Source organism: Phyllobates terribilis, unplaced genomic scaffold (genome assembly GCF_046119375.1).
Source record: "Phyllobates terribilis strain yellow unplaced genomic scaffold, ASM4611937v1 Scaffold_11__3_contigs__length_659146591, whole genome shotgun sequence".
NCBI classification, from domain to species: domain Eukaryota; kingdom Metazoa; phylum Chordata; class Amphibia; order Anura; family Dendrobatidae; genus Phyllobates; species Phyllobates terribilis.
This window is the reverse complement of record NW_027362771.1, coordinates 326496489-326524158: the sequence shown is the minus strand read 5'-3', so window position 1 is coordinate 326524158 and position 27670 is coordinate 326496489. Positions and strand designations below refer to the sequence as shown.

Here is a 27670-nt window from a genome sequence, read left to right as displayed (position 1 = left end):
CTGTCAGTCATAAAAACCCGATATAAATCTGGTATCTCTGTAATCGCACCGACCCGAAGAATAAAGTAATGTCATCATTTATGCCGCACGAGGAACGGCGTAAAAAATAAATAAAAACAATTCTTCACCTGCTACTGATTTGTTTATTATGTCTCCCAAAGATCGCAGTAAGGCTCTGCTCACATTTATCCTGCGCTCTGCGCTGAGCACTTACACCAGAGTTTCCGTGTAAATCTCTGAAATACGTGATTCAGACGGAACCCATGATGGAAGATTCCCTGTAATGAGGCAGATATAGGCCACTGTGGATGCCGTCTGGCCTGTGATCCCACGGTGTCAGTTTTTTTAGGCGTGCATAAAAGTGCGGTTGGCCACAGTTTTGTGCACTTCTGAAAAAAAGGACACCGCTAAACAAAGGCCAGACGGAGTCCAGAGTAACTCTGCTGCCTCATTACAGTGAATGGATCCCGCAGGGGTTTCATCTGAATTACATCACTTGGAAATTTAGATGGAAACCCCAATGTAAGTGCTCAGCCTAGAGCGCTGGATAAATATTACGTAAAATGTTCCCAATAAAAGCTTCAACTCAGTCCTTAAAAAAATCTAGCCCCCACTCAGGTCCGTTATCTATTAAAAATATAAGGGACTCCAAGTTACTGGTAGCAGAAAGGCTCTGGAAAAGCGAAATGGCCCTTGCCCCCCAAAAGAAATTCAGAAAATTTTGTGCTCCCAAATCCAAATGCCTATTCTACAATAATTTGTTCTCCAATTGTCAAATAGCGCTCCGTCCCTCCCAGATCTCGCCGTATGGCTAAGCGGTATGATACAGCCACATATGGGGTATTGCCTCTTTTAGAAGAAATTGTGTGACACATTTTGGCACCATTTTTACCCATTGCCCTGTGTGAAAATGTAAAATCTGAGGGTAAAACATTTTTTGTGGTAAAAATATAGTTATGTTTTCTTCACTGCCCAATGGTATAAATTAAAAAATACTCACTACTTCCCTAGATGAATTCTTTGAGAGGTGCAGTTTACAAAATGGGGTCACTTGTGGGAGTTTCTGCTGTTTCGGCATGTCAGCGACTCTACAAATGTGACATGGTGTCTGCAACCTATCCCAGCCAACATAGCGCTCCTTTCTCTTTCGAACTCTGCCATACACAAAAGCAGTGGTTTTCCCCCACATATGGGGTATTGGCGTACTCAGGAGAAATTGCACAACAAATTTCATGGTGCAATTTCTCCTGTTATCCTTATGATAATGCAAAATTAGGGGATGAAAACATTTTTTGTGGGAAAATGTGAAAATTTTATTTTTATGGCTCAATATTATAAACTTCTGTGAAGCACCTGGGGGTGCAAGGTGTTCACCGCACATCTAGATAAGTTCCCTAAGGGGTCTAGTTTCCAAAATGGTGTCACTTTTGGGGGGTTTCCACTGTTTAGGCACATCAGGGGCTCCCCAAATGCAACATGGCGTCTGCTAATTATTCAAGCAAATATTACATTCAAAAAGTCAAATGGCGCTCCTTCCCTTCCAAACCCTGCCATGCGCCCAAACAGTGGTTTTCCTCCACATATGGGGTATCAGTGTGTTCAGTAGAAATTGCACAACAAATTTCATGGTGCAATTTCTCCTATTACCCTTATGATAATGCAAAATTAAGGGATGAAAAACGTTTTTGTGGGAAAAAAGTAAAAATTTAATTTTTACAGCTCAATATTTTAAACTTCTGTGAAGCACCTTTGGGTTCAAGGTGCTCACCACACATCTAGGTAAGTTCCCTAAGGGGTCTAGTTTCCAAAATGGTGTCACTTGTGGGGGGTTTCCACTGTTTAGGCACATCAGGAGCTATCCAAACTCAACATGGCGTCCGCTAATTATTCAAACAAATTTTACATTCAAAAAGTCTAATGGCGCTCCTTCCCTTCCGAACCCTGCAGTGCGCCCAAACAGTGGTTTTGCCTCACATATGGGGTATCAGCGCGCTCATGAGAAATTGCACTACAAATTTTGTAGTCCATTTTTTCCTGTTACCCTTGTGAAAATAAAAAAAATTGAGTCTAAGGCTGCGTGCCCACGTAGCGTTTTTCAAGCGTTTACGCTGCGGAATTTCCGCAGCGTAAACGCTTGTTAAACGCTTGGTAATCCGCACCCCATGGTCCCCAAGGGGATTCCGCAAGTTCTATGCCCACGCTGCGGATTTTTCCACAGTGTTTATGCTGCATTCAAAAATCCGCAGCATGCTCATTAATTTTGCGTTTCCGCAAGCGGAATTGCCTTTTTCAATGCATTAAAAAACGCAAGGCAATTCCGCATGTGCAAATCGCGCGATAAAAGCGTGATAAATGCGTGCGGAATTCCGCATGCGTTTTTACTTGCAGAAATGAAGCAGAAATTTTCTGCTTCATTTCTGCATCATGGGCACATAGCCTTAAGTAACATTTTTGTGAAAAAAAAGTTAAATGTTCATTGTTTTCCTCCACATTTCAAAAATTCCCTTGAAACACCTGAAGGGTTAATAAACTTCTTCAATGTGGTTTTGAGCACCTTGAGGGGTGCAGTTTTTAGAATGGTGTCACTTTTGGGTATTTTCTGTCATAAAGGCCCCTCAAAGTCACTTCAAATAAGATGTGGTTCCTAAAAAAAGTTTTTGTAAATTTTGTTGGAAAAATGAGAAATCGCTGGTCAACTTTTATGCCTTATAGCTTCCTAACAAAAATAAATTTTGGTTCCAAAATTGTGCTGATATAAAGTAGTCATGTGGGAAATGTTATTAATTAACTATTTTTTGTGACATATCTCTCTGATTTAAGGGCATGAAAATTCAAAGTTTGAAAATTGCAAAATGTTCAAAATTTTTGCCACATTTCCAATTTTTTCACAAATAAACGCAAGTGATATCGAAGAAATTTTACCACTATCATGAAGTACAATATGTTACGAAATAAACAAACTCAGAATCAGGGGAATCCGTTGAAGCATTCCAGAGTAATTACTTCATAAATGGACAGTGGTCAGAATTGAAAAAAATTGGCCTGGTCACGAAAGCAAAAACAGGCTCTGACGCGAAGTGTTTAATTAAAACAGATACTGCTGTTGACTCGTTATCTCTCTCTCTCGTTTACTTGGAAACCGATTTTGGTACACATAAAGTAGTATTCTACCAATTATCTGATCTTCCCGTTATGCTCTACGTATTTTCCCTTTTGGTACTTGTTGAATAGACCGGAGGTGATCTTGTTCTCTCGCTTTTATGGTGGTTTCCACCATCAATGGACACCACAATGGTGTGTCTTCCTCCTGATAAGCTTGTATAGTGCTCTCAATTGCTTCAAGACTGACTTCCTCTGAGCATTCTTTCATGAACTCCTCAAGCTGTAGTGGCATTCTTGACAATCCGTCATCATCCGCATTGCATTTTCCTGGCCTGTACTTGATGCTGAAATTGAAATCACCTAGTTCAGCTACCCATCTCTGACCCATTGCATTCAGTTTGGCTGTAGTTAGGACATAGGTCAAAGGGTTGTTGTCAGTGTATACCTCAAACTCTTTGCTATAATAGAGATAATCTCTAAATCGTTCACAGATAGCCCATTTCAGTGCCAGGAACTCCAATTTTCCGGAATGTAGATGGTAATTCTTCTCGGCATCTGTCAATGTTCTAGAACTGTAATCGATGACTCTCAATTTTCCATCTTGATGCTGATACAGGGCAGCTCCCAGTCCAAATTGAGAAGCGTCACAATGAAGAACAAATGGTAAGTTGAAATCTGGATATCCCAAGATGGGTGGTTTTACCAGGTAGTCTACTAGTTCTTCCAATACCTCCTGGTGGTCTGCTGTCCAGAGAATGGGCTGTTGGGACGAAACGGCATTGTGTCTTTTAAGGCCAGTAACGGAGCGATTTCTGCTGGGTCCATGGTATAGCTTTCTCCGGACACAATTTTCCCTAGAAATCAGACTTGCCTTTTGAACAGTTCACACTTCTTTGGGGTCAACTTAACTCCGTGTTGTTGATACCGCTGGAGTACGGTCCTCCCGTGTTCAACATGCTCCCGGAAGGTTTTGCTGTGTACCACATTGTCATCCAAGTACGACTGGCAGATATCATCCCTCAATCCTTCTAAACATGTCGCCATGCTCCTCTGGAATTGTGGTGGAGCTGAACTGAGCCCAAATGGTATGCAGGTCCACTCATAAAATTCCCACGGTGTGATGAATGCTGTCAAGGGTCTACTGGACTCTTCGACAAACCCTTGGTGGTATGCCTTACCCTGATTGAGGACAGAGAACCAGGTACTTACTGATAGGTTATCCAGCATATCTTGGGTGGTATTGGGTGCCGATCAGGTACTGACTTTCGGTTTGGTTTCGGGTAATCACAGCAGAGTCTCAACGTACCATCCTTCTTCCTAACACAAACAATAGGAGAGGAATAAGACGACTTTGACTTTTGGACTCAACCTCTATTGATTAGGTCTTGTAAATACTCTTTCACTTCACGGTGTAATGGTTTTGGCACAGACATGTAACTTCTGGTTACTGGGGTCGTGTCTTTAAAATTTACTTTCAACTGCAATGATGGGATACAATCTATATGAGAGTCATCTTTGGAGAATGCATGACACTCTTCTATCAGCATCTGTTTTGCTACCGCTCGATCTTCAGCACACAAGTGTTCCAGGGGTACTGGGGGATCCCAGGACTCCAAGGTGGGTTGTGCAATTTCTTCACCTGGGCAGCTCCTGTTCCTTGGTGGGGAGACTGAATTCACTGTAGACCCCTGGGCGGGTCTCACACTGGTTGGATATACCGTTTTAATGGTTTCAATGTGACCTAACACAGTCTTTGGATCCAGTCTAATTTCGTGTTTCTTAGTATTCATTACTGGTACTGTCACTTGAACAAACCCACCAGTAGAAATCTAAAGCACAGTCTCACTTTGAACTAGGCTTTCCTGAAGTTCTGAGGAGTCTTTTGGCATGAACAGTCTTTTCTGAACTTTTCTTCCCGATTCTACCCGGACTCCATGCCTCATCCTCACCATTTGGTTTGCAGGGATGATGGCTATGCGCCAGCCTACCTTGACTTCTTTTAGGTCCATTGTATTCTGTGCTTTCTTTATTTTATGAATCACATTTTCCACCTTGGCGTTGGGTATGGCAAGTGATGTGGCAATTGCATCCACCAGCAGGATAGGATCATCTGCCACATTCTGATCACTGGTCACGAGAAAAGGTACCAAAAGCTTAATGGTGTTGCTGCTCTTTGTGGCCCTCAGTTGTAAAGTCACTTCCACCCAGCCTATGAAAGGGATTTCGGTCTATTTGACAGCTTTGCCGTGGAGCTCCACTGGTCCTAAGAGTTATTTTAGCGACCGAAGGCAGGTATGTGGCAGGTAGCACCTTCTCCATTCTTCATTTAAAAGGCTTGCTTGGACTCCTGTGTCCCACAGTGCTTTTACCAAGAGTCCATTTAGCTGGCACTGTATAAAGCACCTTTCACTGATTAGGCTGATGAGGCTATCTGTACTGACCGAGGAATCCTCCTCCCAGGAGTACATTGTTTGATCTCCGCAATGGGCATTAAGTAACTGATACCCCTGTCTCTCTTGCAGCTTTTGTAGATGGGAACACACTTGGGGATAGTACTGACGCAGCCATTTTACCTCATGTGCCGTTCTGGGGTTTGGTGAGATTTGGATTTGCTTCTGGGGCCTCCTCTGTGTCGCAGTTACCAGTCACACAACACTGGTAACCTCCAGTCTTTTAACCCAAATGACCGTGACCATTGGCATTCCTTGGCATAATGTCCTTCCTCACCACATTTAGACAGTGGACACACACACCGTACTCTGATTTGATGAACGGCACGCTTCACAAGCCCGGTATCTTCTGTTTTGGAACCCACTCCTGGGTGTGAGGGATACAAATTCTGTCCTGGAACGAATCAACTTTTTCACCTTAATCAACTCGGCTCGCAGTTCTCATATTACTTCCTCCCAGTCAGCACTGGCAGTTCTCTCTTTTGTTGGTGATGTAAGGTTCCCTCTCGGAGGCGGCACTGGAGGGTCTCCATGATGATCTTCAGGCTGGCCACTGGAGGTTTCCAACATCAGCTGACTCATTTTGGTGATTTTAGCAGCAGAGCTTTTCTTTAACTTCTGTTCGCTCTCTGACTTCAAACTAGCTGCCTCATTAATTTTTTCCAAGTAGAACTTTGTCCAGAATGCCAGGATCTTCTAGGTACTGTTTCAGCTGCAACTTGATGTCTTTGCTGATTAACCCTGTTCCCAATGATCTCAAGAACTTGTTCTGGACTAGTCCAGCATCAAACTTCTCTTCCGCTTCTACATCTCTGGATGCAAACAACAGTCTGTCCTTCAGTTCAATTGCTCTGAACAAGAAACTTTGGGGTGATTCATTATTTTTCTGTGAGAGGTTAATGAGTCGGTGGGACAATTCTGAAGTACTGTCTTCTTTATAGTGTCCTTTTAAAATCATCTTCAGCTGTTGCAAGGTCAGTTGACTCTTCATTTCTAGCATACTACGGAGGTTCAGTCCTGGGCTGATCGCTTTCACCACCCCCTCAATGATCTCATCTGGCTGATAGCTTTTCTGTAAGCCTGCATGAATCTGGTGCAACAAGTTCATATAAGACAGTCTCTCTTTCTGTTCACACTCTCCAATCTGTCCCAGGATCTTGAACTCTTTCCTTATAGTGATTTGTTGTGTTAGCCCTTTTACAGCCTGTGACATATAAGTACGCACAGGCTGTAATCCCCCGATTCAGTGAGGGCTCTGGCGCTGAGCCCGCACTGAACCGGGCACATGTCAGCTGATTATTACAGCTGACATGTGCCCGCAACAGCCGCGGGTGGAATTGCAATCCACCCGTGGCTGTTAACATGTTAAATGCTGCTGTCAATCTCTGACAGCGGCATTTAACAGCGCCGCGCCGGAAGCGCGTCACTTACCCCGCCCATCGGTGACCCCGTCACGTGATCGCGGGTCACCGATGGGTGGTCATGACAACCCTGGGTCTGCAGCAGACTCCAGTGGTTGTCATGAGCTGGTCGCTATGAGTGCCACCTAGTGGTCGGCGCTCATAGCACAGGACCATTTCTGCTACATACAGGTGATCTGCTGATCATCTGTATGTAGCAGAGGTGATCAGACAAGTGCTGCTTCTAGTCTCCTATGGAGACTATAGAAGCAAGCAAAAAGTGAAAAAAAAAAGTTTTTAAGAATATAAAAAAAATTAAAAAAATAAAAGTTTAAATCACCCCCCTTTCACCCCATTCAAAATAAAATAATAAAAAAAATACCCTACATACACAAATTTAGTATTGCCGCGTTCATAATCGCCCGATCTATCAATATAAAAAAAATTAATCCGATCAGTAAACGGCGCAACAAGAAAAAATTCTAAACTCCAGAATTACGTTTTTTGGTCGCCACAACATTGCAATAAAATGCAATAACGGGCGATAGAAACATCGGATCTACCCCAAAATGGTATCAATAAAAACTTCAGCTCGGTGCGCAAAAAATAAGCTCTCACCTGGCCCCAGATCCTGAAAAGTGGAGACGCTACAGGTCTTAGAAAATGACGCTATTTTTTTTTTTACCAAACTTTATAATTTTTATTCACCACTTAAATAAAAAAGAACCTATACATGTTTGATGTCTGCTAACTCGTAATGACCTGTAGAATCATAATGGCATGTCAGTTTTAGCATTCAGTGAACGTGGTAAAATAAATAAAAAAAAAAACATCTGTGGTATTGCACTTTTATTGCAATTTCACTTCACTTGGAATTTATTTCCCGTTTTCCCGAACACGATATGGTAAAACTAGTAATGACATTGAAAAGTACAACTCGTCCCGCAAAATATAAGCCCTCACACGGCCATATTGACCAAAAAACAAAGCACACTCTGCAACAGCACTACTTCTGCATGTCACATCATGCCACAGCATATCAATTGGATTAAGGTCAGGACTTTGATTAGGCCACTCCAAAGTCTTAATTTTGTTTTTCTAAAGCCATACAAAGGTGAACTTGCTGGTGTGTTTTGCACTATTGTCCTGCTGCATAACCCAAGTGCGCTTCAGCTTGTGGTCACGAACAGATGGCCGTACATTTTCCTTCAGGATTTTTCAGTAGACAGCAGAATTCATAGTTCCATTCGGTAGAAAGAAAGTCTTCCAGGTCCTGAAGAAGCAAAAAATACCCAGACCATCATACTACCACCACCATATTTTACTGCTGGTATGATATTCCTTTTCTGAAATGCTGTGTTACTTGTATGCCAGATGTAATGGGACATACACCTTCCAAAGACTTCAACTTTTGTCTCATCAGTCCACAGCGTACTCTCCCAAAAGTCTTGGCGATCATCAAGATGTTTTCTGGCAAAACTGAGATGAGCCTTTATGTTCTTTTTGCTCAGCAGTGGTTTTCATCTTGGAACTCTGCCATGAATGCTATTTTTGCCAAGTCTCTTTCTTATGGTGGAGTCATGAACACTGACCTTAACTTAGGCAAGGTCTGAAGTTCTTTGGATGTTCTTGTGGGGTCTTTTCTGACCTCTTGAATTAGTTGTTGCTGCACTTTTGGGGTAATTTGAGCTAGCCAGCCACTCCTGGGCAGGTTCACCACTGTTCCATGTTTTCGCCATGTGTGGATAATGGCTCTCACTGAGGTTTGCTGGAGTCCCAACGTTTTAGAAATGGCTTTATAACATATTACAGACTGATAGATCTCAATTACTTTGTTTCTCATTTGTGCCTGAATTTCTTTGGATCGCAACATGATGCCTTTTTGAGAATCTTCTGGTCTACTTCACTTTGTCAGGCAGGTCCTATTTAAGAGATTTCTTGACTGAGAACAGGTGTGGCAGTAATCAGGCCTGTGTGTAGCTAGGGAAATTGAACTCAGCTTCCCAAAGATGTGATAAAATATAAATGAACTGTGGTTTAAGTGGGGATGGGCAATCACTTTTTCACACAGGGCCCTGTAGGTTTGGATTACTTTCCCCCTTAATAATAAAGACCTTCATTTAAAAACTGCATTTTGTGTTTACATGTGTTATCTTTGTCTAATATTTAAATTTGTTTTGTGATCTGAAACATATAAATGTGACAAAAATGCAAAAGAATAAGAAATCAGGAAGGGGCAAACACTTTTTCACACCACTGTAACATGCTATTTGCCTGTAGACATCAAAAGAGAAAATATAGTATTAAATTGTATTTAGTTGAGGCACTGTAGCATTTGCGAAGGGTTTGAGGAAGTGGCCACCCCTTCTTAAATGCTTCAATGTCACAAATAAAATAAAAACACATACTCTCCTCCCAGACTGTTCCAGTGATGTTGGCATGGAGTTTCCAGGGTCTCACTAGACAATATTATATCATGTGAGTGCTGCAGCCTTCCAACAAACATTGCCAGAGCAGCGCCAGTCCAGGAGACAAGTATCTGTTGTTTTTATCTTATTCGGGGCATTTAAGAAGGGGTTCTCCGGTTCTCCAGTAATAGAGAACACCTTTAAGTACAAACATTTAATATACTAGTGGTACTTCATATTGCCATAAATAGAAATTAATAAGAAGACAATATGCAGTAACCTCGTATGATCTCCCTAGTTGCAGCAGCAGGTGGTCAGAATTGTCTTTAAAATCTATATCTATTCATAGGGATTTAAAGCTACATTTAAAAGATAGCGTAGGTTGCTACTAACATAGGTTAAAAAATAATTAAGCACAGAATTTTGGACCTGAAAGCAACTTTATGTTAGGAGGTGGAGATTTATTTGCATATTGAGATTTAAAGGATATCTCTATGTATGCAGTTGTTTAATACTATCACAGTAACCCTTTGATTAGGGCACTTAATATTATATGTTGTAACTCCAATTCTAAAACTTACCTGTAGACCCTTGCCTACAGCTGATGCTGGAAATAAAAGTGTTGCTTTTATTCTAGGAGGCAGGTAAAGTCCAGTACTTCTCCAGGCATCATAACCTACATGTAATATAATTGAGTAAATATTTGGTACTGCAAATTAGTTTATACAAACACGTTATATTTGGATATTATATTGCAAAAGAATCACTTTATGATTCTATGAAAAAAACAGTATGTGTAAAATGCTTTGTCAAAATAGGATTTGATCATCTGCAAAGTATACATTTTAGTTTTAGATTCATTACCTAAATTTGTTGCAGCAATATCCACTGTAACACAGGGATCACTCAATTTATCCATGCAACTCATTTCCTGGGCCAGGATCATGATGAAAGCCTCCTTAGAGCAGCTTTTTACTGGATAATCTTTACTAACATTGGGCAAATTAAATGGTTGAGCTAGGTCTGAAAGCTCTTGCCACATGGATGAAACAATAGGACTTGCCGGTAACTTCAAAAAACTTGTAACATCCTTTTTGAGCTGGGACATCCAGGAGCTCAGGGGTGGTTTTAGCTCAGCCACACTTTTCAGATCCTTCAAGAGTTGGCACAGTGCTCTAGGGAAGTGATATGTGTTAGTTACTGTCTGAAGATTCAATGCTTTATACACCTTTGGTTCAATTGTCCAGGGCAGAATGGTGATTCCAAATTTGTTAAGGATTTTATTGCCAGGATATTGAGAAACAACATCTGGATTGGAGTAGGACCAAGACCAAGATTGCCCACCAATAAAAAGACTTCCTCCCTCCGCCACAAACTGCTGGATTTTTTCTGCTTCCCCATCACTGTAAGATGCACAGCAGTATACACTGAGCTCTGGAACCAAATCAGATACTACATAAGGTAAGCCTTCTTTCTGCAAGATGTCAGCAAGGGCTTTCAATTCTTTATTCACACCGATCTTCCCCTTTCTACCCATGTCTAACCAAGAAATTGTGTTAATGGTGAAAGTCTTAAGTTCAAGTTTAGATAAAAATTCTTCATGTCCCTCAACAACAACACGTCCCCTGCCATAAAAGGCGGCTCCAACAAAGCATTGATAATCATCAGTCATTCCAACTGGAAATGTCAGAGTTCCATGAAGTAGAAGTTCTGAAGGAATACATCTCCCAATGATGTCTAGACTAGTTACATTTTGCAGGAAAGTCTTTAGGTTTGTGGTAAAGTCCATTCTACAAAGAGAGAATAATCACAAACATTAGCACAAAGAGATAAGAAACATTGAAACACCCTGTATATCAAGATGACAGGAGCCAGGATTATAAAACATTCAGTTGGTTGACCAATTAAAAAATGTATCAATATGTTCAATTAAAATATGTATCAATATGCTGAAGTTGGTTGTGAATATGGGCTAAAGCTTGAGCTGCACCAAGTGCTAGCACTGAATAACCCCCACCCGATTCCCCATTTAGTTAATGTAGGTCATACATAAATACAGTTACATTAGACTTGTAACTGCATAAAGCAAAGTGACAAAAATTATTCAGGATAAAGTGTAAAGAATTGAATTAATAGACATATAAAAGGTAGTTGCTTTCAGTTGTATACAGATAGAATAGGGCTAAAATACATTACTAGATATATCCCATAAACAAGTCTGTTGCTATTTCTGACACAAAAAAACCTTTTCTTCTAATCCTTTTACCACATTACTTTCAACATATTAACCCCCATACTACCCTAATGCATAAGGGAAATGCACTGCTGTCTTCTCTAGTATCCAGCACTGCCCTGCTCTTCTTTTCAGTGACGTCATCACACTTTAAACTATCCATCTCACTCTATGCTCTATGTGTGAGCCAGACGTCTCTTTTACAATGTAAGTCTATGGAGGCTTGTTCTGATGCTCCACAGAGTTACATTTTAAAAGTGATATCTGGGTCACACAAAATGCAGTGTGACAAGGAGAGACTCCAGAGTGGTGACATCACTCAGAAGAGAAGAACGGTGCTGAATTATTATTATTATTTATTATTATAGCGCCATTTATTCCATGGCGCTTTACATGTGAAAAAGGGGGTATACATAGCAAAAACATTTACATAATCTTAACAAAGTGAGTCAGCGACTGGTACAGGAGGAGAGAGGACCCTACCTGCGAGGGCTCACAATCTACAAGGGATTGGTGAGGATACAGTAGGTGGGGGTAGAGGTGGTCATGCAGCAATGTGGTGGAGCGGTGGTTACTGCAGGTTGTAGGCTTGTCGGAAGAGGTAAGTCTTCAGGTTTCTTTTGAAGGCTTCCACGGTAGGCGAGAGTATGATGTGTTGGGGTAGAGAGTTCCAGAGTAGGGGTGATGCATGGGAAAAATCTTGTATGCGATTGTGGGAAGAGGAAATAAGAGGGGAGTAGAGCAGGAGATCTTGTGAGGATCGGAGGTTGCATGCAGGTAGGTACCGGGAGACTAGATCACAGATGTATAGAGGAGACAAGTTGTGGATGGCTTAGTATGCCAAGGTTAGGGTTTTGAACTTGAGTCTCTGGGCAATGGGGAGCCAGTGAAGGAATTGACAGAGGGGAGAGGCAAGGGAATAACGGGGGACAGGTGGATTAGTCGAGCAGCAGAGTTTAGGATAGATTGGAGGGGCGCGAGAGTGTTGGAAGGCAGGCCATAAAGCAGGAGGTTGCAGTAGTTGAGGCGGGAGATGATGAGGGCATGCACTAGTGTTTTTGCAGAGTCTTTGGTGAGGAATGCGCGGATGTGGGAAACATTTTTGAGTTGGAGTTGGCAGGAAGTGGAAAGGGCTTGAATATGTGGTTTAAAGGAGAGATCAGAGTCCAGGGTTAACCCAAGGCAGCGAGCTTGTGGGACTGGGGAGAGTGAACAGCCATTGACGTTGATAGATAGGTCGATGGGGGGGGATGAATGAGACGGTGGAAAGATGATGAATTCTGTTTTATCCATGTTAAGTTTTAGAAATCGGGCAGAGAAGAAGGAGGAGATAGCGGACAGACATTGCAGAATTTTGGTTACTACGAAGGAGATATCGGGTCCAGAGAGGTAGATCTGTGTGTCATCAGCATAGAGGTGATACTGAAAGCCGTGAGACTCTATGAGCTGTCCCAGGCCAAAGGTTTAGATGGAGAAGAGTAGAGGTCCTAGAACTGAGCCTTGGGGGACACCGACAGATAGGGGGCGAGATGAGGAGATGTGCGTGAGTGGGAGACGTTGAATGTCCTGTATGTTAGGTATGAGGAGATCCAAGATAGGGCCAAGCCTGTGATGCCAAGAGCTAAAAGAATCTGTAGTAAGAGGGAATGGTCGACTGTGTTGAAGGCAGATGACAGCTCCAGGAGGAGGAGGATGGAGTAGTGTCACTTTGATTTGGCGGTTAGTAGGTCGTTGGTGACTTTGGTCAGGGCAGTTTCAGTCGAGTGATGCGGTCAGAAGCCAGATTGTAAGCAGTCGAAGAGGGAGCATGAGGAGAGATAGGAGGACAGTTCAAGGTGGACATGTTGTTCTAGTAGTTTTGAGGCATAGGGGAAAAGTGATATGGGGTGGTAGCTAGTCACGGAGGATGGGTCAAGGGAGGGCGTTTTGAGGATGGGTGTGATTGAGGCATGTTTGAAACATGAGGGGAACACACCGGTTGTTAGTGACAGGTTGAAGAGGTGGGTTAGGGTTGGGATGAAGACTGTGGTAAGGTTAGGGATGAGGTGGGATGGGATTGGGTCATGTTCACAGGTGGTGAGGTGTGATTTGGAGAGTAAAGAGGAGACTTGGCCTTCGGTAATGGTGGAGAAGTGGGGTTTGGAGGAAGAAGGTGGTTGAGTAGATATGAGGAGGGGCTGTGGGGACTTTAGGCAAAAGCATTGTTTGATGGTGTCAATCTTCTGCTTGAAGAATGAGGCAAAGTCTTCAGCTGAGATGAGAGAAGAGGGAGGAGGTGCTGGGGATGGAGGAGAGAATTGAAAGTGTTGAATAGCTGTTTAGGGTTGTGAGACAAGGGAGATATGAGAGATGAGAAGTATGTTTGTTTTGCTGCAGTGAGTGTGGACTTGAAAATAGTGAGGGATTCTTTGAATGCGATGAAGTGCTCAATGGAGTGGGACCTTTTCCATCTCCGCTCAGCAACCCTGAAGGCCCTTCGCAGTTCTTTAGTAAGGTTGGTGTGCCAGGGTTGCCTGTTGATTGTGCAAGTTTTGGTATGTGTGAGAGGGGCGATCGAGTTGAGAGCTACAGCTATTGTGGTGTTATATAAAGCAGCAGCAACATCTGCGTCGTGTAAAGAATCTATGTCTGTAAGAGGGAGGAGGGACTCAGATAGTGAGTGTAGGTCAAGGTGTTTGAGGTTTCTGTGAGGGTGTGCAAGTTTGTGGAATGGGGATTATGGACCTGGAGAGGAGAGGGTAGAGAATCTGAGTAGGTTGTTGTCAGAGAGAGGGAAATGAGAGATAGAGAGGTTAGATAGGGAACAGATATAGAGAGGTTAGATAGGGAACAGAGGCGCGTGAAGATGAGGTCCAGCGTGTGGCCATCTTTATGAGTGGCTGCGGAAGACCAGTGAGTGATAGGAACTTAGAGAAAGATGAGTGGGAAGTGTCAGTGGGGATGTTGTTGTCACCCTTTATGTTAGTGGGGATGTCAGCGGAAAGGAAGTGAAGCAGCCAGGTGGTGAAGTGGTCTAAGAAAGTGGTGGCTAGCCCTGGGGGTCGGTAAATGACGGCCAGTTGGAAGTTGGAGGGGGAGTAGATGCGCACACAGTGCACCTCAAAAGAGGGGAGAGTAACGGAGGGTGGCAGTGGGATTTGGATGAAGGGGCAGGTATCTGACAGGAGAAAACCTACGCCTCCACCATGTTTGCCGTTGGGGAGGGGGGGTGGGAAAGGTGGAGTACGCCATACGAAAGTGTGGCTGGGGAGGCTGAGTCAGAGGGGGTGAGCCAGGTTTCGGTGATGGTGAGGAAGGAAAGATTGTTACTAATGAAAAGGTTGTGGATGTAGGAAAGTTTGTTGCAGACAGAGCTAGCGTTCCATTGAGCTCCTGTTAGTGCAAATGAGGAAGTGGGGATTAGTTGGATGGGTATAAGGTTAGAAAGGTTGCGAGAATTTGTGGAAGGTCGTGGATAGGAGGTAGAAGTGATTGTGGGGATATGGCGAGGAGGACCAGGATTGGGATAGATGTCGCCAGCAGTGAGAAAAAGTAGAGAAAGCGTTAGCAGGTGGGAGTAGGAGAGAGCATGAGGTGGCTGCCTGTGTTTGGAGATACAGGATTGAATGTTGAGGAATAATTCTGAGGAGGAGGTGAGATGAATGGGGAGGATGGACGGTGAGATAGTTAAAAGAGAGTAAGTAGTCAAAGTGTTGGTTACCTGACTCCTGCCCTGACTAACTGTCTCTGAAATAACTGCCACTTATCTCCGAAGCCACTTTGCACAAGAAGATGCGTGCACAACCCAGCATGCATGCACCCCTTAAGGAGCTTCTAAATATATAGGGCACGCTAAACCATCAGTTGAGGGGCATTGTGGGAGCTGCTTGTGGCTAAATTAGCACCCTGATCTGGAGAAGAAGGCGGTAGGTGTTTTAACACACTGATAGTAACTGTGTACACATAATCATAGATTTAGAGAATAGAAAGTTAATGGGAGGGCTTCTTTAATTTTCATGTCAAGGAATGACTTTGCAATTCATCTAATCAATCTTCATAAAAGTGTAGAGTTAATGCAATTTAACACAACAAAAAACGTAGGCAGGAAACGTGGTGAAGACCAAAATTTGTGTCAGTCTCATAGCTTTTGGCCACGACTGTATATACATGTGTATATATACATACACGCATACATATGGGTTCTGTGTATAGTATCAGAATAGGAGATGGTATCACCAAAGTAAATATGGAAATTGACATGTGGTTTGGCCCACTAAAAAGCAAAGCATATTTACAGAGAAATGAGGCTATAGAATTTCGCCCATCAAACTGGGCGCGATTCCAAGAGAGGACATGATGGATATGTTATCTACAATTTTTATTCCATGTCATATTATCCTATTATTTTTCTCAATGCCCTGTAAATATATTTTTACTGTCATATGTATTACTGATAAGCCACAGTGATACTGACTATATGTTACAGCATTAGAGATCACTTAAACTGTAATAAACTGTTCTCCATATTGTACAATTGTGCTTTATAGCCAGTACTGTTATATGCCAGGTTTGTGTAAATAGTTATATGACATTCATTTACAATCTACTTGTCACATGTCTTTTCCTGCTATGTGTGTCACCCTCTCTTCTGTGTGATCTCATTTAGACCTTTGACAAAATCACTGGCAAAGTGTTGGAGGGGAGGTATGTTTCACTGAGGCTATTAACTTCAGTGATTTGAATCCCAGAAGTTTTATTCCAGCTCACTGGTGCAAGGGGTTAAGCAGCGATTTTAAAAGAGCTGGGTTTTTGTGAACTACCATAGAGCTGGTGGGAGGTCATTCACCATATCTTCACCCCAGGGTGTGGTCTGGGTTTACATTGACAGCCTGCTGAGGCATTAGGGGTTCACTGTATCTTGAGAGGCTAGGTCCAGGGAAAGGAGCTTGTGGCTGTTCGGACCGAACCGTGTGTGATTTCCTAACCCTGTGCTGGAGTACTCTCACAGGACTGTGCTATGTACTTTTCTTTTATTTACCCCTTGTGACAAAGTCACTGGTAAAGTGCTGGAGGGGAGATTTGTTTCCCTGAGGCTGTTAGCTTCAGTGAACTAAAACCATTAAGATTCCTCCAGCATGTTATTAATTGAGAGGGGTTGAGTCCATTTGTAAAAGGGAGTGTTTTTTGTGAATGACCATTGTGAAGGGTGAGAGGTCATTCACCATATCTCTACCTCAGGGTGTGGTCTGGGGGGGTTTAAATACTCGGCCAGCTGAGGCATTCAGAGTTCAATGTCTGGAGAAGTAAGCTCCAGTAGGGAGCTTGTGTTTGTTTCTGAACCACGTGGAGTTGCTGAATTCTCAGCAGGTGAATCCCTGATACTACAAGGACTGTGTTCCTTGTGTTACCATTTTTGCTTTGCTTTACTGTTTTGCCCAGCGGGCTGTGTTTATTTACATGGATTAAAGGTTGGTTTATGCCACTTTATAATAAACCATCCACAAATTTAAAGAGATGGCATACTTGTTTCAACCTCCATGTGCAGGCGAGTCAGCGATTTACCACACCCACAATGCCAAGAAAGGCCTGTTTGTTTTGATGGACCTGACAGTAGTTTATGCCGTGCCTTAATAAACTACTGAGAAATTTAAAGCAACAAATGTTCCTGTGTCTACCTTTGTGTGCAGCTGAGCAAGCCAATCTACCACAGACCCTATGTCATTTTTTCAAATAAAGTATGCTTTGTACTTTTTTTTTTACATTTGTTGTTGTTAGCTACATTTGTGTATTGAAAGTATGGACCCAGTGATTTACAGCAGTGGTCACATGTTGGTATGTCACATCATCCCAGTGGTTATATGAATGTAAGCCATGAGAATATAGTGGAAGAAACAATAAGGATTAGAAATATGAAATATGTATTATTATTAAAGCATCTCTTTGAAACAAAAAAGTTTCTGTATTTGTATACTCACTCTTTCCACCATGGTGTCCTTGGCATGTAGTCACTGACATCAAAAACACCTTTTTCTCCATATTCAGCAGTGAAATACACTCCAGCAACAGAAGTTATTTTATTTCCTGGGAAATGGAGCAGAACATTATCTTGTTTGTGGCTAAAAGACCAGTGCCAGGCTTGAGCTCCTATAAGAAGACCTCCTCCCTCTTTTACAAAGGATACAATCTCTACCGCCTGACTTTCATCATATCCAGATATACAGAGCACTCCCAAACCTTTTTTCAGACCAGAGATCTTCTCAAGTTTGTATCCAGACTGAGAGAGGGTCAGCTCTAAATTGTTAAAGTTCTTGTCAACACCAATTACTGCTTCTGAAGATGGTTTCAGCCAGGATATTGCGTTTTTCAGGAAATCCATGAATGGAGGATGATTCAAATATGCTTCATGGCTCATAACTACTACTCGTCCTTTTCCATATTTAGAGGCAGCAACAAGAACATGTTTTTTAGGAGTCACTAAAACTGGAAATGAGGTGTCACTAGTCAAAAGTAGTTTGCATGGCACCTTGTCGCCAGAGAAATTCAGGCTTCTTACACCTCTGACAAGGGAGTAGTAATCTTTATCAGAAGTCATATTTCTTATAAAACTGTAATACAAAGAAAATTGTGATCACATTATTAATAGTATTTTTAAAGGATTAGTATATGTTAAAAAACAACACCTTTTTGATCACATCTGCATTAGAGACTTTATAAGGAGCCTCTGTTACAGATTTGGTCAATAATGTAGGACAAAATGAGAGCAGGCCCAATAACAAAAACTGAACACACCCTATAAATTATATTTTAGAGGATTCATCATGTTGCTTATCCCCAACTTACTTCATTTCCAGTGTTCTGTTCTTATTGTTGGGTATGGGATTGTAAAATTACTTTAATCTGCCTCTAAGATGGTGGCCAATCTACCTGCTATTCTCCTGAAATAAGGCCTTATGCTGTGAAGTCCAGAAAACAGAAGAGCAGTTTCCATCTACTCAGTAGGGTCTCATCCCATTAAGTATCAAGTCTTCAACCAGCACTCCAGCCACTGGTCGTCTATTCTGTATAGGGTTTCACCCAAGCACCTACAGCTCTGCTTCTTCCATTCAGAACAAGGCCAAATTCAAATATCAGTGAAACACGGTCCGAGTTCAGGCTACGATGTCTGGACCAGATCTTATGACTGCAATTAAACAGCCTCAGATATGTTTATGAGGTTGTTGAGTTTGTGTCTGGAAGTCCGCAGTAGATCCAAATATTATAATCTTTAAAGGGAATCTGTCAGCCTTTGACACTTATCAGACCTCTAAAATGGGAATACAGGTGATAGAAATGTGAATCTATACTTACCTGTATGCCTCATATTAGAGGTCTTTTTGCAGTGATATGGCTTTTCATTCTTTACAGTTTTTGACGCTTGCGGGCTGGGGGACGAGAAGAAATCCCCACCTCCTCTTTGAAATATAATTTTTTCCCCCTCCCCTGCACGTCACAGTGCCCTGTGATGTGCAGTTTCATAGCCAGATCCCGCGCATACGCAATTTACTTTGTACGCAAGGTGAGGTGGAAGGAGAAAAAGAGTAATAATTTTTTTAAAAAAACCTGCGGTTTTTAAGGGCACGGGTCCTGTAAAAGTATAAGCAGAGTATGTACATGAGCGCGCACATGCAGTGTTTATTACCCGAACAGTTGCATCGCACATCCCGATGAATCTGATGATTGTGCGTCTGACATCGCTGACGTATGACGTCACTGTTACCCGTCAGCTGCAACGGGCGAACTCACATCAGCCACCGACCTAATAGAGGCAATTTTAATACGAGCACACCAGATCTAAGAGGAGGACATTGCACAGTGCAGGAGCGTAAGAGGTTTTTTATTTTCGTTTTTTTTTGTGTGGATGCGGCATGGGTGGGGGCCAGGATGGATACATGGGATGAGGCCATGGGGCCCAGAGTGGATAAATAGGATTGGGCATTGGGGGCCAGGATGGATAAAAAGGATGGGGCCATGGGGGCTAGGATGAATAAATGGGATGGGGTCCAGGATGGATACATGGGATGGGGCCAGGATCAATAAATGGGATGGGGACCAGGACGGATAAATGGGATGGAGTCATGGGGGCCAGGATGGATACATGTGTGACATGCAGAAGTAATGCTGTTGCTTTAAAAGCATTCAGCAACTATTAGACGTAACACAGTCACAGGAGAAGGGGAGTGTTTTAGCAGAGCCCCAGGGGGATTGTGGGGAAATTGTTTACTGTCCTGCTGGAGCCAAAGAGAAAGGTGGTGTGTGTGTTCTGTATCTCACAGAAGCGCCCCTGCAAGGGAAAAGGATCAAATCAGGAGTGAAGCTAAGCACAGGTCAGGTAGAGTTCCTGAACTAGCAGTACAGAGTATTGTAGAGCAGAAAGATAAGGACTGGAAGAAATGGTGTCACATTGATCATCTCCCTCAGCAAACCCTCCCCCCTCCTCCATCTCACTGTGCTGTAAGGAATGCTGTGTTCATTAATGTGCCTTTGCATTAGAACTGTGCAGTCCTGTACTACTGGGAAGTCTGTGAACTGCTGTGCTGTTAAGGAAACTGTACTGTTTGTCTAGCACTGGCTGTGCGACTTCTTATTAAATGCAACTGTTCTACCGTTTATGAGGGCTTTTGTCAAGTGTGTCTGGTCAGCAAGTGAAACAACCTATGTGTCTGTGCCTGAGGGTCAATACCCCTATGTGTCTGAGAGAAACTGCAGCCAATGGTCTATGGTCGACCTGAGTAACAGTTCCCCCAGGATTCCCCTAGGATTACAAAGAATTCATGTAACCTGTCTCGCCCCTATCTGAACATAGCGGCGTGTGTGTAACATTGGTGGGAATAGAGTGTAGAGGAAGAGGAAAAGTGTCTGAAAAAACACAGCAGCACCGCACCTCAACTCACAACTCAACTCAGCTACACCAGTTAAAGGGGACCAGCCCTAAAGAAAACTCACTAGAGGCACTGGATGTGGAAATACAAATGGACAGAATTAGTGAGCTGCTTCTTCAGTTAACCTGTTAAGAATTGAGAACAGTAGCAGAACATATATAGATGTCAGAGGAACAGATTTCTAAAGCACACAACCGCAGGCAATTGTTAGCTGCCATTAATGCAAAAATGAATGAGCTGGGGGAAAAAGAAGCTGAAGACATCATGGGGACATTCCTCTAGGAGCTAACACAGTTTGTAACCAGGTTGAAGTTGGAGGATGGAGGGGCGGCACCAATTACCAAAAACGGGAATCTCCGTCCGCAGACAGAACTACAGGAATTGGAAGAACAATTCAAAGCCCTAACAACAGCCCTGCAGGAATCAACCAAAACCTCTGAACGGGTGATAGACTCAGACAGGACCTTTAACCTGCTCGGGTTAGATAAATCAGGGAGACAGTCCTCTCTAACACCACAAATTACCATAAGGAAAGAATTCAAGATCCTGGGACAGATTGGAGAATGTGAACAGAAAGAGAAACTGTCTTATGCGAACTTGTTGCACCAGATTGATGCAGGCTTACAGAAAGGCTACCAGCCAGATGAGATTGTTGAGGGGGTGGTAAAAGCGATCAGCCCAGGACTGAACCTCTGCAGTATGCTAGAAATGAAGAGTCAATTGACCTTGCTACAGCTGATGATGATTTTAAAAGGGCACTATAAAGAAGAAAGTACTTCAGAATTGTTCCACCGACTCATTAACCTCTCACAGAAAAATAATGAATCACCCCAAAGTTTCTTGTTCAGAGCAATTGAACTGAAGAATACACTGTTGTTTGCATCCAGAGATGTAGAAGCGGAAGAGAAGTTTGATGCTTGACTAGTCCAGCAGAAGTTCTTGAGATCATTGAGAATAAGCTTAATCAGCAAAGACATTAAGTTGCAACTGAAACAGTACCTAGAAGATCCTGGCATTCTGGACGAAGTCCTACTTGAAAAAATGAATGAGGCAGCTAGTTTGGAGTCAGAGAGTGAACACAAGTTAAAGAAAGGCTCTTCTCCTAAAATCACCAAAATGAGTCAGCTGAAGTTGAGTCATGAGTCAGTCCAAAGATCATCATGGAGACCCTCCAATGTCACCTCCGAGAGGGAACCTTAAATAACCAACAAAAGAGAGAATTGCCAGTGCTGACTGGGAGGAAATAATAGGAGAACTGCGAACCGAGATGATTGAGATGAAACAGTTGATTCGTTCCAGGCCAGAACCTGTATCCCTCAGACCCAGGAGTGGTCCACTGTCTAAGATGTGGTAAGGAAGGACATTATGCCAAGGAATGCCAATGGTTACAGTCATTTGGGTTAAAAGACAGGAGGTTGCCAGTGGGGGCGACTGGTAACCACGACACGGAGGAGGCCCCAGAAGCAAATCCAAATCTCACCAAACCCCAGAATGGCACATGAGATAAAGAGGCTACGTCAGTACTATCCCCAAGTGTGTTCCTGTCTACAACAGCTGCAAGAGAGTCAGGGGCATCAGTTACTTAATGCCCAGGGCGGAGGTCAAACAATGTACTCCTGGGAGGAGAATTCCTCAGTCAGTGAAGATAGCCTCATCAGCCCAATCGGTGAAAGGTGCTTTATACAGTGCCAGCTAGATGAACTCCTGGTAAAAGCACTGTGGGACACAGGAGCCCAAGCGAGCCTATTAAATGAAGAATGGAGAAGGCGATACCTGCCACATACCTGCCTTCGGTCGTTAAAAGAACTCTTAGAACCAGTGGAACTCCACGACAAAGCTGTCAACCAGACCGAAATCTGTTTCATAGGCTGGGTGGAAAGGACTTTCCAACTGAGGGCCATGAAGAAAAGCAACACCACTGAACTCTTGGTACCTTTTCTCGTGAGGTCATCACGGAACACAAGTCAGAGACACTGGTGGTGGATGCAATTGCCACATCGCTTGCCATACCCAATGCTGTGGCGTAAAATGTGATTCATAGAGTAAAGAAAGCACAGAATACAATTGACCTAAAAGAAGTCAAGATAGGCTGGCGCCCAACCATCATCCCTACAAACCAAATGGTCGGGGTGAGGTGTGGAGTCTGGGTAGAACCGGGAAGAAAAGTCCAGAAAAGACTGTTCATGCCAAAAGACTCCTCAGAACTTCTGGAAGGCCTAGTTCAAGGTGAGACTGTGCTTACGATTCCTACTAGTGGATTTGCTCGAGTGACAGTATCGGTGATGAATAGTGTTGAGCCACCCCCGTAGTGTTCGAGTTCGGTTCGGTTCGTCGAACACCCGTGTGTTCGCCGAACTGTTCGTCGAACTGTTCGTCGAACACCTTCGAACACCGTTAAAACCAATGGCAGGCAAACAAAAACACATAGAAACACATAGAAAACACCTTCAAAGGTGTCCAAAAGCTGACAAACTGCTCAGAAGACACAACTAACACATGGAAAAGTGACAAGTACATATAGTCATGCGAAAAGAAAAGAGGTGGAGGAGTAAAAGGAGGGGGAGACACAGATATAGGCATGTCATGCCCTTCTAAAATCCAAAAAGTGAGAAGCCGAGACGGCCAGTCCGCTCCTGCCCGTGCCACCTCCGTGTCGCCGGGTTTGTGCCAGAGCCGCGGTGAACCCTGACGGCCAGCCCCCCTCTCCCAATACTGGTGCCTGTCCGCTGGTGGGTCGAGAGAGCCCCCCTGTGGTGGAGGCAGCTCTAAGCTTTTTAATTTAAATTGTCCCTCTAATTTGAATGAATACACTTTAAATCCATTTACAAGGATCTATTGGAGGGCAAGTCTCATGCCAGCAGCCGCGTAATTCCAGCTCCAGTAGCGTCCACTAAAGCTGCTGCAGTTAAAAAGCTTTTATAAGGATCGAGCTCGGCTGTCCACCGCAAGGCATCCTAGTGCCAGTCCCAGCCCCTATGCCTTGGGGTGCCTCCTGATGCTCTTCACTAAGTATCCCGTGGTCCCGAAGCATTTCCTTTGAAAAAATTAAGTGTCCAAACTACAGGTGGTGTAGCTTGCTTAACAGCCGGGATAATCCGCTGACTAGCAGACACTGCTACTAGGCACAAAGTATTTCCTGGGCTAGATGCAGTTAAAAATTTGTAAGTAGATACTCTCGTTGGATGCTGAGAAAGCATTCCATAGAGTCTCCTGGCACGCCATATATGATTCTCTTAAAAAGCTTGGGGTAGGGGTCTAGGGGACCCTTTTATAGCCAAAACCACGGCCCTGTATCACAATACGTCACCTAGGCTGAAGATAAATGGAACTGTAGCACCGAGGGCTCGGTTGCTACAGACGTATTGCACCTCACCCAGAGGTGTGATATCTCACTCTCAGATAAGGATGGAGTGTGGATCAGGACCCGACACCTGCATGCATTACACCACATTGCCGTGGGGCAGGGCGACCAATATGCCCCTGAGATGGGCACGACAGTCCCTGTCCCTGGCTGGAGTGGGGGGAGGGAACACTGAGGAAGGGGAACCCTGCAGTGCAGGAGCAGGGAGGAAGCAGTTCCTGGGTGCATTGAGAAGGGAGTATAAAAGGTGGGCACCATCTTAGTTCAGTGCAGAGAAGTCTGAGCAGAAGTGGCAGGGAGCAGGGGCTCTGCATGAGCTCTGCTCCGGAGGCGGGCCTAGTAACAGAGGCCCAGGCCTGCAAGAGGGAGAAGGAAGGAAGAGGAGCGGAGAAGGCTCCAGGAACGAGGAATGAAGGGATCCCAGGGGTGCGGACGGGCGAGTCGCCACCGCACGCCCGAATCCACCTGCGTGGAGGGGTCAGGCCAAAGGGGGAGACCGGTCCCCGAACTAGTGGAGGCAGGAAACGACCCTCAGCTAGAAACCGGAGGCTCTGATATTTTATGTGGCGCAGCCCCTTGCTCCACCCGCTAGGAAGGCACCACATAGGGTCAGGGAAACTGGCGCCAAGTTTACCAAGAGGAGGCCCGAGGCAGCCGGACAGAAGTGTTGGTAAGAAAGGCCAGACAAAGGACACACAAAGGGGGTCCTGTGAAGCGCTCCAAAGTTATCTGGGAGTTGTCTGAGCCCCTCACCTGGTGAGCACAGTACGACGTGGGCAGCCGTTACCTGCAGACGTGGTCTGGATAATAAGAACTGTGAGTAAAGGCCCTGAACTGCATCACTGACTCCGTGTCGTTACTGCTGCTGCCCTGCACCATCACCCCCATCCTCCGCATACACTGCCCTGAGGCTATACTCCTCCCGTGGGGAGTTATGCTACGCTCTGCTGCACCCACAACACCAGCCTTAGCGGTCTGCCCTGTAGCGGCGGTTCACTCTGACCGCAATCCACGGGTGGCGTAGTCGGACATTTAAACATCAAAACCACATAAATAGTTCCGCCACTGGTTTGACCGCCCTGAGCCACGGAACCGGATCGCCGCCACGAAGACTACAACCACCAGCATCCACCAAAAAGGGTCCGGCTCCGGGTGTCCCAAGGCCCAGGGGGTGCGTCAGAACATTTTCATCACCTTTCACAATCACCAATGGGACAAGGCAGGGATGTCCTCTGTCCCCTCTCTTATACATCCTAGTGACGGAGCACCTGCTCTCATCAATTCGCCATAACCCCAATATTAGGTGGATTGAGGTGGGAGGCACCGAGTACAAGTGCTCTCTATTTGCTGATGATGTCCTAGTATATATCACTCAATCACATATATCCATCCCTGCTGTTATGGCTGAAATAGATCACTTTGTTACATGGTAAAATTTTAAAATCAATGCAGCGAAGTCTGAGGCCCTCGATGTCTCCCTCCCTAAATCCATATAGGATTCCATCCAGTCCAACTTTCCCTTTGCCTGGCCCTCACAGGGTATCAAATACTTAGGAATTCCTATTCATAGAGACCTCTCCCATCTATGTTATCTTAATTTTGGGCCCTTTATTGAACAATTCCATACAGACCACGGTTGGCAAGTTGGAACTGTGAGATTCACTACGTGCACCACTGGTATTTTGTGGAAAAGCACATGTAAGATTCTGCAACAGTCTCTGCTGATACTCCTGCATGCGTGCATCCCTTTCTATGGCAGGAATAATTTCTGCAAATTTACTTTTGTACCGGGGATCTAACAGTGTGGCAACCCAGTAGTCAGGATTATTTCTAATTCTCACAATTCGAGGGTCATGTTGCAGGTAGTGCAGCAAGAAGGCACTCATGTGTGTTGCGCATCCAGGAGCACCAAGTCCCTGTTGTGTTGGTGGCGAGGTAACAATCATGCTTCCTTCCTCTGTCCTCTCCCCCCAACCTCGCACAACAGAAATGTGATCAAGGTCTCCCTCATCTGATGAGTCTTCCATCAGTTCGTCCTCCACTTCTTCCTGGGCTCCTGCACCTTCCTCACTAGTTTGGCTGCTACCATGCGCCCTGGTAAAATCATCTCCCCCACCCTCACATGCCTGCCGCCCTGGTGCTGCCGACCGTCTGGACCTTGCAGATGTTAGCCCTTCCGCATACAACTCCTCCTCCTCTACTTCCTCCACCTCCTCTTGTGCCACCACCTGACTCCGAATTCTGTTTAACATGTGCTCCAGCATGTAAATCACCGGAATAGTCATGCTGATAATGGCATCGTCAGCACTAAACATCTTCGTCGCCATTTCAAAACTGTGCAGAAGGGTGCATAGGTCCCTGATCTGAGACCACTCCTCCAGCGTGATTTGCCCCACCTCTGAATCTCGTTGGCCCAGGCTATATGTCAGAACGTATTGCACCAGGGCTTGTCGGTGCTGCCACAGTCGCTGCAACATGTGCAGAGTTGAATTCCACCGGGTAGGCACATCGCATTTTAGCCGGTGAAGTGGCAGGCCCAACGACTTCTGTAGAGATGTAAGTCGCTGAGCTGCGGGATGCGAACGGCGGAAGTGAGCACACAGCGACCGTGCCCTCTGCAGAAGGCCATCTAGTCTGGGATAGTGGGCTAAAAATTGCTGGACAACCAGGTTCAACACGTGAGCCATACAAGGCACGTGTGTGACATTGCCCCGGCGAAGGGCCGCACCCAGGTTTGCAGCATTGTCGCACACGGCCTTCCCTGGTTTCAGGTCCAGTGGAGACAACCATTCATGAAATTGGTTCTCCAGAGCTGACCACAACTCCTCAGCTGTGAGACTCACATTTCCCAGACATTTCAATGTAAAAACCGCCTGATGACGTTGAGCCCTACTGCCAGCATAGTAAGGAGGTGTGCAGGATCCCTTCTGCGCAGTTAGAAAGCTTGTGGCATGACCAGACAGGCTTTGGGTGCAGGTGGAAGACCGAGAGGAGGTTGAGGAGGCAGAAGCAGTGGAGGAAAAATGACATAAAGAGGATTGACGCACAACTCGTGGGGACGGCAAGACTTGGACAGCAGCCCCTTGTCCTGCTGTCACCATAGTTACCCAGTGCCCAGTCAGCGACATGTAACGCCCCTGTCCATGCCTACTCGTCCAAGTGTCTGTGGTGAAATGCACCCTGTCACACACAGAGTTTCTCAAAGAAGCGGTGATGTTGTGTGCGACATGCTGGTGGAGCGCAGGCACACCTTTCTTTGAGAAGTAGTGCCGACTGGGCATCTGGTACTGGGGCACTGCGACGGACATAAGGTCTCGAAAATCCTCTGTGTCCACCAGGCGGAAAGGCAGCATTTCTGTAGCCAAGAGCTTGCAGATGGTGAAATTCAACCTCTTAGCTTTCTCATGGCTAGGAGGAAATGGTCTTTTACTTGTCCACATCTGAGGGACCGAGGGCTGGCTATTGTGCTTAGACGGGGTTGATAAGGGTGTCCCCGGCAAACTGCCGGTCTGTGAGGAAGATGCAGGCGGACATGTTAGGTTGCCTTGATCCAAAGGTGGTGCTATCGATGTCGGACAGCGCTCAAGACCAGCTGGTGTTACCACCTCCAAAGAAAATGATGACCTGCCAATCACGCTGGCTGTTGCGGGTAAAGAGGTGGCAGGTCTGCGCCCCAAAACAGGTGTGACTGCTGTCCCCCCAGTCACAGAGGATGAAGAGGCCGCGGATGCACAAGATATGGCAGACGGTGGTTGGCCCGGCCGGCTAGACCGCATTGTAGCACACTGAGCTTCCCACTGCAACTTATGCTTCATGTCC

At 44.7% G+C, this 27670-nt stretch overlaps 1 protein-coding gene across 1 annotated transcript in view; it reads right to left on the bottom strand.

Annotated features, from left to right (window-relative positions):
* LOC141166188 (TRPM8 channel-associated factor homolog) overlaps window positions 1-27670 on the bottom strand; it is a 191490-nt gene that overhangs the window by 152687 nt on the left and 11133 nt on the right. Inside the window, exons 2-4 of the mRNA XM_073652638.1 lie at window positions 17548-18177; window positions 10225-11150; window positions 9942-10036 (exon numbers count right to left, since the gene is read on the bottom strand). Of these exons, the coding sequence (XP_073508739.1) occupies window positions 9942-10036; window positions 10225-11150; window positions 17548-18164 (1638 nt within the window). The 5' untranslated portion in view covers window positions 18165-18177. The remainder of the gene's footprint in view (window positions 1-9941; window positions 10037-10224; window positions 11151-17547; window positions 18178-27670) is intronic.